At 45.1% G+C, this 12,169-nt stretch overlaps 1 protein-coding gene across 2 annotated transcripts; it reads right to left on the bottom strand.

Annotated features, from left to right (window-relative positions):
• Positions 1-436: 436 nt before the first annotated feature.
• On the bottom strand, positions 437-8,688 carry LOC118661031 (aldehyde oxidase 4-like). Of its 2 annotated transcripts, none has more exons than XM_036318541.1 (7): positions 8,594-8,688; positions 7,629-7,681; positions 7,099-7,213; positions 6,854-6,919; positions 4,630-4,815; positions 2,505-2,672; positions 437-914 (listed from the first exon to the last, which is right to left on the bottom strand). In XM_036318541.1, exons 1-7 carry the CDS (start codon positions 8,648-8,650, stop codon positions 861-863), a joined length of 699 nt encoding a protein of 232 aa, XP_036174434.1. In that variant the 5' UTR covers positions 8,651-8,688; the 3' UTR covers positions 437-860. The 2 variants fall into 2 exon arrangements, with proteins under 2 accessions (XP_036174434.1, XP_036174435.1); XM_036318542.1 differs by having other exon boundaries at positions 8,544-8,618.
• Positions 8,689-12,169: the final 3,481 nt, after the last annotated feature.

Raw genomic sequence — 12,169 nt, 5'->3', positions numbered from 1 at the left:
TTGCCTGCATACGAGAACATGAATTTGTGGGGTGTGGTGGGTAGGCATGGAATGCTGTGGACTCAATGTCTGTGTCCTCCCCAAATTCATATGTTACCTCCTAATCCCCAAGGTGATGGTATCAGGAGGTGGGGCCTTTGGGAGGCGACTAGGTAATGAGGACAAAGCCCTCATCTATGGGATTAGCACCCGTGTCCCTTCTTCCCAATTAGGACACAGTGAGAAGATAGCAGTTTGTGAACCAGGAAGCAGGAGCCCACCAGACACCAAATCTGCTGGCACCGTGATCTTGGACTTCCTGGTCTTTAGAACTGTGAGAAACAAATATGTGTGTGTGTTTTTTTTATAAATCACCCAGTCTATGGTATTCTGTTAGGACAAGACATGGACTAAGATGGAACCCCCATGATGCTGTATATCTTCAGGATAATGCAAATGAAAAGGAGAATTTTGATTCTTTATTATACCTTTTAGTGAAAATTTGCTTCCTAAAATATGATCATGCAGTGACCAAAACTATAGAGAGTGATTTAAAAAATGCTAAAATTTCCCTGGCCAGATGGCTAAGCTAACTGAAGCGTTGTCCCATACATCAAAAAGGTTGTGGGTTCAATTCCCAGTTGGGGCATGTATGGGAGGAAACTGTTCAATATTTCTTTCTCACATCAATATTTCTCTCTCTCTCTCTCTCCCCCTTTCCCCTCTTTCTAATAATGAACAAAACATATCCTCGGGTGAGGATTAAAAAATAAAAAAGCTAAAATTATCATTGACATTTGGGAAATACCATATATATTGCTCTGGTTTGAGAATTTTAAGGGCAATGGTCAACCCTTTCATTTTATAAAAAAAAGATAAGATTAAGACACACGGATGGACCAAGGTGTAAATGTTGAAGGGTCATCTCTGGGGATCTGAAAAAGATAAAATAAAGGTAGACGGTTATTAATACAATGTTGTTATACTGAACAAACAAAACAGAAACGGAGAACAAACTGATGACTGGCAGGTGAAAGGAGGCCTGGGGGCTGGGTGAAAAAGGTGAAGGGATTAAGAAGTATAAATTGACAAAATAGTTACAAAATAGTCATGGGGATGTAAAGTACAATATAGGGAGTATGGTCAATAATATTATAATAACTGATGTATTGCATCAGTTGGGTATGAGAGGTATGGGGGGATCACTTCATAAGTTATTTAAATGTCTCACCACTAAACAGTACACCTGAAACTAATATAATATTGAATGCCAACTGTAATTGAAAAGTAAAAAACAAAACAAAAAATGTATTAAATGGGTCAAAAAAGAAATACTGTTTAATCTCTGCAGTAAAATGAAAGCTGAGATTCAGAGCCACAAAAATAAAAAAGAGGTCAGAATTCTGCTGGCGTGTCCAACTAGCCTTTGTCTCTGTACCCCTATCATGGAGCAGTCAGTCAGACTCCTGGGGAGCAGCCAGCAACCATAACCAGGAGACTGAAAGCCACCCTCTCAGGACCTGGAATGGGTAGGGAAGCAGGACCATGGAAGCAGCCTGGGTCCTGATGGCATCACTGGACTGCCCTGGGATCCAGAACTTCCTTTTGTTTAAGAAAAATAAATGTCTCTTCTGTTTAAAAAAATGCTGTTATATGAAAAATGTTGTAATTCAAAAGAAATATTGTTCGTTTTTTTAAAAAAGAACAAGTCAGTGTCCATTTTATTCTTACCAAAATTTTATAATTTTCACATTTCTTTCCAACCTTGAGTCATAAATCTCCTCATTCTCATAATGTTTGGGGATAAAATGCATCTTAAACCCAGAAGCCCTGTAATGTCAAAGGCCTAAACCGCAGTCTAATTTTATACCAGACTCATGTAGGGCTATAGTGAGCAGCTGAATATAGAAACAGTCGCTGATAGTTCTAGATGTATTTTCAGCAGCTGAAAAATGAAACTGTTCTTTTAACAAGTGCCCAGTGACTTGATATTTTCATTTAAATTCTTTTTATTAGTTTGCTTGAAAGATACTTTCCAAATAATTGACCAGATCAGATATCTATTGAATCTAATTTGGTTACTGAGGTAATTCAAATACCACATCAACTGCTTTTTGACCAAATGTTTAAAGAAATAACCTACCATACTCATTTGCTATTTTTAAAAAATTTATTGTTGAAAGTATTATATATTTCTCCCCTCCCCCCTTTTTTGAAATCAAGGAAGAAATATAAAGCCTCCTGGAAACAAACAGAAATATATACCACTTGCTATCAGCACTGACTCAGTTGAGTGTGCTTTTCTTTGGGGCTGGAAACAGTGAAACATTATTTTAGGAGGTTCACTCACTTTGCAGGCAGCTGCTTTGGAGCATATAGGAAGTAGCAAGTGGAGAAAAGAAGAGAATTTTCATTGGAAAAGTCGAACCTGCGCGAGAATTCTGTCACAGAGACCACGTTCATCCCGAGAACCTGAAAGCCGTGGAAGAGGGGTCCCAGCAGGGGCCCGTCCTCACCAACCTTACCATGTCGGTGAACTGATCAGCACAAGCCATCCGAATCTCCTCAGGCGTCACTGGGCTGTTTAGGATGAAGGTGTTGGTCAAGCCCCTCTCTCTTCGGGCAGCAGCCACTGCATCATGTATGGCGAAAAGCACGGAGTTTCCCATGAACATTGCAGCCTCACCCAATCCCTGAGAAGGAGGGCAGGAGGCCGTCAGAAAGGCATGGCTCCTTCAGGACTGCTAGTCTGTGTTGACACGCACATGCACTCGCACACTCTCGCGCACACTCACCTCCTCTGGCTTCCTAACCCTCAGAGTGGGGTGCCTCTGAATTGCCAGAACCCATCCCCCCACGCGGATTGGTGTGGGCGGTTGTAGTTAATGAAAATGCTCCAGGACATCAGGATAGCAGGGCAGCTAAAAACATCTGTTCCCCTGCCCAGGGCAAGAAGACCAAAGCCCCTGGTGCCCTCTGGAGTCCTTCAATTTGGCCTCTAGACCCGCAATTTTCACCCCGTGTGCCGTGGCTGAAAATCGCTGCTCTAGGCCATGTGTGTTTAATTCAAACCCACAGCAAAAGAACCACAATCTTTGTAGCTGAGCTTGAAAGACAGTGAGGTGTTGCCTCTGAAGAGTGGACGTTGAAGCCTTCTTTGTGCGCACTTTCCTGGTGAGTGCTGGATGCTCTTGAATTAACAGTGTGAATGAACATTGTATTTTGAATAACCCTCCAATGCTTCTTGTACTGGTTTTCCTTCTTTCTTTCTTTAAAGGAGTCTGGTCCTTGGTCTATGTCCAGGGTCTTAGTAGAGAGATGGGACAAAGGGCCCAAAGCAGATAAAGACTGCCCCAGGCTGTGCCTTTTACTCTGAGGCAAATGTGGAGGAAAAGGTGGAGCTGGCAGAAGAAGGGGTTTCCTGTGAGGTGAGGAGGAGGGGGCAAGAGCAGAGAGGTCCTGTGCCCTATTTGGAGCACAACTGGAAGGGAGGGGGCTAGACCCCAAGAGGCAGGGTTGTGCCAGGACAGTCTTTAGAGATAGCCCTGGACAAAGTCTGGTGCAGAAGTGGAGAGAGGGGCTATTCATATCGAAAGACTCACCTTCCTCCCAACTCTGACCTACTCCTAAGAAACAGAGGTAGTTTCCTGAAAACCTGAGGTTAAAGTTGCCATGAGTCTGGCCAGTTGTGGGCTCAGAATGGCACTTAAGTTGGAGAAGTTGTGCTTTTGTACATGTGTTTGAGAATCTTTGCTGCAAGTCTACATGGGCCAGTTAGACCCCACGGCCATGGAGCGTGTGCGTCAACACATCTTATATCAGTGGCTATTAACACCTCAGAGCAAATCGCCCTCAGTGAGAAACTTGTTTGAAAGCCCTTTCTGACCTGGGGAGAGGGTGGGCAGATGCAGTGCGAACAAGAAAGAACTGAGTCTGGAGGACATGTGGGAAGGGTGCAGAGAAGAAGGCTCTGGGCTGGGGAAATTAACCTACAACTTCAGCTTTACCTCCCGGTGGCACTTAGCTTCATGAACCAAGATGTTTGACTTCTTGTTTTATTTAAATATATTTCATGATCTCTCTCAAGAGTGAAGACTCCACTTGGGGTTCTGAAGGCAGTGAGTACCACTCTGCCATGCGTTTGCTCTCCCCTCCCCCATCTCCCTTTGGGACCTGCAATTCCAAGAAGAAAGCAAATTCAGGGGACTCTCATTATTTCTAGAAGGAGCAGGTTATTATGGGCTGAACTGTGCTCCCCTCCAATTTATATGTTGAAGTCTTTAACCGCTAGCACTCAGTGTGTGACTGTAATTGGAGATAAGGTCTTTAGAGAGGTAATTTAGTTAAAATGAGGTCTTTAGGATGTGCTTATAAGAAAAAGAAATTAAGGAGAGAGAGAGAGAGAGAGATAGAGAGATAGAGAGAGAGAGAGAGACATCCGACATGTGCCATATAGAAAGATGATCATGTGAGGACACAGTGAGAATGGCCATCTGCAAGCCAAAGAGAAGTCTTTGAATAAATCAAGCCTTGATCTCACACTTCTAGCCTCCAGAACCCTGAGTAAATATATCTCTGTTGCTTAAGCCACCCCAACTGGTATTTCGTTACGGCAGCGCTAGCAAACAAATAGAGGTGTTGAGTTCTTACCTTGGATGAGTAGATGGCTATGGGATTTTGGGACCGCACCAAAGTAACATAGAACTCTTCTGGTATTTCTGTGACGGTGGGGATTTTGTAGTCATCAGGACCCCGAGAATAAAGCACACCTTCTGGGGAGTATTTCAGTTCTTCTGTGGTATAGAATCCCATGCCTTGGATAAACGCTCCTTCAATCTACAGGCAAAAATGTCACAGTTTATAAGTACATGGCGTTGGTTGAAAATATATCCCAATGTGATTGCAAATGGAGCTCTGAACCACAGTAAGTCATTCTTGAAAGCATTGCAGTGAACTTACAAAGGCATCTGGTGCTTGCCATCCTGCCTGGCCCCAGCCTTAGCTCTTCTTGCCCAGGTACCTCACATTCCAGGGACTCAACACTTGTCAAGTTCTGGGGGATTCTCCAAGCCCACCAGATTGGTTCCATCCTCCAATTCTTTGTAAGGGCAGTTTTTCTCTTTACTGCTCCCCACCTCAGCCTGTCCACTTGGCAAACTCCTATCTCTCTCTCTCTCTCTCTCTCTCTCTCTCTCTCTCTCTCTCTCTCTCTCTCTCTCTTCACTCTAGCTCTCACTGGTTTATAAGCATTATGAGTTCTGGCCTTCTTGTGTTCTGTTCTTAGCATAGTGCCTGGTACATACATTCTCAAAAAATGTTTGTTGAACTATATGAAAAAGAGCTAATGTTAAAAGAATGTGAATAAGTAAATGGAACCGGTGCACAGTATTTCTTATACTATCTGGATTTTTTTGCTTCCTTTTATAAATTATGATGGAGAGTAGATCAAACTTAAGCAAGGTGGGTTTAAAGAAATATATTTTATCAAATTAAATATGTTTTATTACAAGCCATTTGAGTTCTGCTTATCAACTAACTATTATGCTCTGAGAAAAAAAGGTTCATAGTCACCTTTAAAGGAGTTATCTGCCTCAAGGTTAAAAAATTGAAGGAGAGTTACATGTTGCATTCTATTGAATTGTAAAATTACAGAATAAAGTAAACAAATGTAAATGCTAAATTTGGATATTTCCAAATGCTTGTCCCTAAAGGAAAAGATTAAAGTCCAAGAGTTCCAGTCTAACACATTTTTGGCTTTTTCTTCCCTTTCCCAGTGGTAAAAGGTAGGGTTTTTCTGATCGTAACATTTCCATTTTGGCCTTTGCTTAAGAAATAAAGAGGCAGGAACAAGCTGGTAGGAGCAGATAGAAAGGTGAAGGAGAGGTGGGGCCTGAGGTCAGCTGTGGTTGTCAAACTTTACAGACTTGGGATGAATTTCAGGTACAGGTTAAATGGGTAGATTATACGTCCCCGCCCAGCAAACTTTTGTTGGAGAAGTGGGCCTGGGTGGGCACAGGGACCCACACTTCCAATAAACACTGTAGGTGCTTTCATTGCCAAGTGGGAGGACCGCACTTTGAGAAACACTGAGGGACCAATTAAATTGTCCCTCAGCAAGCCCATTGGCCAATCTCGGTCAGCCAGCTCCTTAGGACTCAGGAAGACAGGAAGCTGTTGGCAGATGAAACCACAGGTCTGTCTGTTGGGTTTGAAGCCAAGCTGCTCAACCTGCTACTCAGGTCTAGGCAGGGGGCCTGGTTGGCAGGTTGGGGGTGCGCTGATGTGGCTGGCCTGTTGGCCCCACTTTGAGTAACAAGGCTACGGAGGGGAACGGGGGCGGGAGGTGAGGGGGGTGAGGGGGCGCGGACAGGGGGAACAAACTACACCAACAGCAGGAAAGGCTTTAACTTAAAGCTGAAAAAGATTTTGGGTGTGTTAATTTACTTACTTGGGAGATATAAATCAGAAATTCCGCCAGAGAAAAAATGTTTTTAAGCGTTTCTTTTCCCCTTATATTTCTCTAAATTGTTTAGTCTACTTAAATTCAAATGCATATGAATACAAATGGGGCTTTATTATTATGCATTTATATAATATTCCCTAATTATAAAAGTTAATGTTTGTTGAAGAAAGATTAGAAGGCCTGGAGAATTATAAAGCAGGGTAAATCACACATATTTCTGCCACGTAAAGACAACCACTGCTAACTTTTTCTTGACTTTTCGTTCAATGTTTTATCTATTTGTGTGTGTGTAATATATGACATATATTGCAGAGTACTTGTAGCAGGTATAAGCATTTGGAGAACTCTGGGAAATAATGTGCTGAATGGAATGGACCAAAAGTCCCCGCGGGGCGGTCTGGTACCACGCACCTGCCCAATGTCCAGGGCTGGGTTGATGCTGAAAGCCGCGTCCATGAAGATGTCCGTCCGAAGGAGCTGCACCACGAGAACATACAGGATGGAAAATGTTATTTAAACATAGATCTTAACTACAACTGCCTCCCTGTCCCCGGTTCCCCACTGGCAGGGTCAGGGTGATTAGCATCCACACACAGAAAATGCGTCCATAGAAACGCTCACTCTGTGAAGGTGGGAGCACCCACCCCCCTCTCTACCTTGTGAGCCCCAGTCAGACAGTCGACTTCCACCTCAGAACAGGCTGCTCCGTAAACAAAATATGGGTAAGGCTCCCCTTCCTCCTTCTCCCAGTCCATATGGGTCTGGTAGCCTCTGCGGAGAGAAACCCGAGGGCAAGAATGGTTCCTTCCCGCCTCGTGGTCTGATCCCGGGCGGCACTGTGGGTCCTGGGGATGAACAGAGCGCCACCCAGGACCAAAGGCCTCTCTGACCTTCTCCTACTCGTGTCCGGCACAGACACGGGAAGAAGGCCCATGGGTGTCTGAGCCCTCCTTTCCATCAGGCAGTGACTGTGCCAGGTCACAGGGTGTGTCCCTCTGGCTGAGATAGGGCAGTGGCTCCTAGGGTCCCTGGCCTCCCCTAGGTCTCCTCCCGCCTCCCCAGGCCCATGACTGAAGGCTGACACCGCGCACGGCTGCGCGCCAGTGCTCAGCAGGTATCTGTTCATGATGCGCCCACGCCATCCCTGCCCCAGTGTAATCCCAACCAACGTAAAAGCGTCCTTTACCTGAAATATCCCGTGGTGGACAGGCTGATGGATTCTTCGTAGGCTTTTGCAATCTGAGAGAGGTGATTGACACGAAGAAACGTAAGTGCGGGGACAGCAGGGAAAATCCTGTGCTGGGCTTGCCTCCCGTTTGCAGCACCCTCTGCGCCTTCACCCCCAGCGAGACTGATATGGTGTATAATGAGCACAGGCCGGGCTTCCCACGGGCGGTGCCTACGGGCAGCTGCTAGCTGTGCCCCGGGACCCTTTAGAGTCGCACAGTGTGAAGTTTATTATTTTTTCACCCTTTTTGGCTTTTTAAATTAGAGAGAGGGAGAGACTAGGCCATATTCATGTACTTATGCAATACGTGTGTACACAGGTAGGTATATATGTACATGCACATACACAAACACATGTGTACATAAGTGTCTGCATGTGCGTGTATGTATGTATGTATGTAGTATGTGTGTGTGTATGTATTTTTACCGTGCTTTTTCCCATGTTATTTGATTGGCTGTCTCAGTATTTTATTACATCAGCTTCCCCACTGTAGTAAACTGGGTATAGCTGGAAATAATAGTAATGATGAGAATAGTAATACTTAGTATTAAAAACAGAGTAACCTTTGCTATTGAGACTTCCGTGATCTCCATTGCTCTGGTGGGAAACCCAGGCCCTGAGGCTGGGAGGGGGAGCCTGTGCCCAGAGGGGCAGTGACAGCGCAGGGCTCCCTGCCAGGTGTGTTCTAGGGTAGCGCTAGGCCGTTGTCAGGTGTGTTCTACGGTAGAGCGGTGAGAAACGAGGCTCTTCAGTGAAGCCACGAGATGAACACGGACTCTCTCTCACTCTCAGAAAAGCAGAAGTGAGCGCTAATAAATGCTTTGTTCTTGAGTGGGCACTGCCAACCATCCACGCTCTGAGGGCTTTACCTACCTATCCGGATGCATTTGCCTTCTCTGGGCAGGACAATGCGGACCACTCACCCAGTCCTCCCAGCTTCCCTTGGGGTTTTTCCTGATGACGGGCTGGAGACGGGCCATAAGAATTTGGCAAGCATTCTAAAAATAAGTATTTGAAATGTCATGGGAAGTGAAAGGCACAGGGAGTAGCAAAATATTCAATATTCAAATCAATTCAAATGAGGATGTCAGTTGGTAAACCTGCTTCCGAGTCCTCTAGGCAGAGTTTCTCAAACTTGAACAATGAATGGAACCCCTTTGAAAGAAACAAATATTCTTGTGGGTCCTGCAGTGTTAAAATTATTTTTTATTATAATGTTGTTTAAATACATGTTAACATAAAGCTAGGTAGAGCTGCCTTAGGGTTGTAGCTCTTTTATGTCTACAAAGCAAAAGCCAAAATGACAAAGTGTGCAGACTAATCTATATACCAATAAAATTTGAAATAACATTAATTTAGTTGATGGATAATGTTTTCCTGAAGCTGAATTGCTGCTTGGAGGGTGGAAAGAGTCTCCACCGCTACAGCACACGTACTTCGCCGGCTGTGAGTTTGACATGCTTGCTCTAGTTCATAGACCGATGCTCAACCATGAGCCATATGGGCTGGGCTTTGGCTTCCTCTCTTAATTCAAATAGAAATCTGCTTACACGTGTGCCTTTACTTATTCTTCTCAGACTCAGAATAGCCCTCAGGCCCTCTGTTGGTGTCTGTTCCTTCTGTTCTCGCATCCCCTCTCTGGGAAATGGTCTCTGGCTTCTTATGCATCCAGGAGATCCCTGCATTCATTAACCTATCTTTGCTGGTTCATTCAGTCTTCAATCACTGACCTCATTACAAATGCATGCCTTCCAAAAGAGTAACACACCCAAGGCAAACCCAAGTCGCACAGTTCCTGCCTGTCCAACTATCAGATGGCCTTCTTCTTGTGACCTGACCATACACTTTTGTGCATAACTTTATGCCCAACAGTCGAATGCTCCGCTAACGTAAGTTTTCCCTTTAACAGGCTGAGGTATAGCAGAGACCGTTTGCCATTCTTTTGTGACATCTGAACACCTTTTGGTGCATATTTCTTAGTAGAGTCACCTCCCCCTATTGGAGCTCAAAGTACCAGATACAAATTTTTCTGGCTTTCTCTGCATTAGAGAAGATTTCAAAATACACAAAGGAGAGAATAGTACAATATTTCCTCTTACACCACTTACCCAGCTTTAACAATGAGCATTTATACCCCAACCTCACCCCAGAGACCTAACATTTTCATCCACCTCCCTCCCCTTGGCTCCCTCTGCTCCAGCCATCCTGACTCCTTGCAGCTCCTCAAGCACAGTAAGTGAGCTCCCTCTGCTCCAAGTCCCTACACGGAGGGCTCCTGTCCCTGCTGCCTTCGGACCAGGCTCAAGGGTCACCAACCAGTGCCCAGCCTGGTTTCCTGGCTGCCCAAGGCAGCCCTGACACTTGCACTTTCTCTTTCTATAACTTCCTTTATTTCAATTCATGACACCTGCCACTATGTTTCCTTCTTTTTATTCTTTTTTCTTTATTTATTATACCTAATAATTTGTTATTCATTATCTGACTAATTTTAGGCTAAGGGCTCAAAAGGAGGAGACTGGCACAATAGCTGTCAAATAGCCCCTTAATCCAAATGGGGGTGCTCTGCCTCCTAAGCAGGTCTTGCTGAGAAAGTGGCCACAAACTGTTCTTCACCCACCTCAGAGGTATCACAGGGTTGGAGCTGAAGAGGCTGGAAGGTTGGAGTGAGGGAGAGGATTGCACTGCAGCAGGTTGGTGTGCTGGGATCTCCATCTTCTCAGGATAGAGTGGAAGAAAGGGCTTTCTCCATCGCAAACCCAGCAAGAGACACTCCATAGCCACTCAGAGAGCTTGATGTGTGCCCTCTAGAGTTGCAGGCTTACCAACCTGTCTCTACTGCTGCACACAAGACTATGGGTGAAAGGCAGCTCGCAGCAGTCCCGGGAAGTCCTGGGCCATCTCTGGGGGAGACGCTGTACTGTGACTCCCTGCATGGCCTTCAAAGGGACGTGCATCGGGGTGGAACCTGTGGTGTGGGTGCTGCCTGAGGTACATTTTTTCAATTTTATTGAATTTTCTATATTTAACCATTCCTGTTTAAGAATGCATGATGAAGTAAAACCAAAATGGGATCAGTTTTCCCTACTTGCTGCTTTCTTTACTTTGTGGCATTTAATAGGTAGCTTATCTCTATTTCTCTAGACATAAATGTACTAATGCTTATTGATTTACTTAATCCATTAAGTGTTGCATTTAACTTAGAATTATTTAAGATTTTTTCCACAAGTCTTTTTTCTTTTCTAGCCATTTCCTACACTTTACTCCCATAGAAATGACTTGGGATTTAAAAAGAATTCTGGGGTTCTGAAATGAACAGATTCACCTTCCTCACGATGGGCAGTCTATTTACATCCAGGTTGGAGCCACTGTTGTCTTTGCAGCCAACGGGGCCTCAGCTTTTGCCATATGTTTGCTCTGAAAGTGTAAAGTGGTGGTTGACAGAGGGCCTAGAGCCTCGAGAAGCCTTAGTAAGCCTCCAGAACTCTTGGTAATCACCCCACCAGCGAGCCCACTGAGGAGCTGCAGGCGGTCTGAGGGGCGACCAGGTGACAAGTTCCACTCCTGGCCTTCTCCGCATTTGTGGACACCGCTCTGCCCAAACTAGACAAGGGAAGCCAGTGTGTGGAAAGGCTCCCTTCTAGACTTCCTGTATTTTTAGACTTCAGATAAAGAACTTTATTTTGTCTCAAATGTGCCTGGCAATATTTACACAGTCCTAGAAGAAGGTTTCTGTTGTCAGCTGAACTTTACCCATGGACTTTAAAACAGTGTTATTCTTATACTAGAGGCCCGGTGCATGAAATTCACACATGGGGAGGAGTCCCTAAGCCCTGCCTGCACCCTCTCCAAGCCAGGATCCCTTGGGGGATGTCTGACTGTTGGTTTAGGCCTGATCCCTGCAGGCAGGATCGGGCCTAAACCAGCAGTCGGACATCCCCCTTGCAATCTGAGACCACTGGCTCCTAACCACTCACCTGCCTACTGACCTGATCCCCCTACTACTCTCCACTGCCTGCCTGATTGCACGCCTAACCACCTCTGCCTTGGCCCCACCACTATGGCTTTGTCCAGAGGGTCATCTGGAAGATGTTTGGTCTAATTAGCATAGTACCCTTTTATTAGTATAGATGTATTTTTTTAATTTTTTTTTTGGTGCATGCAACTATCACTACTATTTCCAATATTTTTTCATCACTCCAAACAGAAACTCTATAACCATGAAGCAATAACTCCCCATTTGCTCCTCCTCCTGACTCTTGGCACCCTCTAATCACCACTTTTTAAAAGAGCCCCATCTGTAAGGGCTTCCTACAAGGGATAAGGTGCCTCAGCAGAAAAAGGCTGGAGGAGGCCTGGGGCTTAGGGTGGGGCTGGAGCAGGTCACAAGTGGCTAAAACCATAGATGAGGCACTGACCTTGTTATCGCTGCAGAAGGGACTCCATAAGGAGCTCCCAATGGTGTCCACAAGGGAAGGAGTCAGGTATAACAAGGCCAGGTC

Source organism: Myotis myotis, unplaced genomic scaffold (genome assembly GCF_014108235.1).
Source record: "Myotis myotis isolate mMyoMyo1 unplaced genomic scaffold, mMyoMyo1.p scaffold_m19_p_8, whole genome shotgun sequence".
In the NCBI taxonomy this organism is placed as follows: Eukaryota; Metazoa; Chordata; class Mammalia; order Chiroptera; family Vespertilionidae; genus Myotis; species Myotis myotis.
Note: the sequence above shows the minus strand (reverse complement) of the source record. Positions and strands in the feature narration are given on the sequence as shown.

Excerpts from the sequence above, each read along its gene's own strand:
- LOC118661031 (XM_036318541.1), bottom strand. The coding sequence starts at position 8,650 with ATGGCCCGTCTCCAGCCCGTCATCAGGAAAAACCCCAAGGGAAGCTGG. Across the intron at positions 7,214-7,628 it reads TCCACCACGGGATATTTCAG|AGGCTACCAGACCCATATGG; the intron begins GTAAAGGACGCT and ends TTCTCTCCGCAG. Across the intron at positions 2,673-4,629 it reads TAGCCATCTACTCATCCAAG|GGATTGGGTGAGGCTGCAAT; the intron begins GTAAGAACTCAA and ends CCTCCTTCTCAG.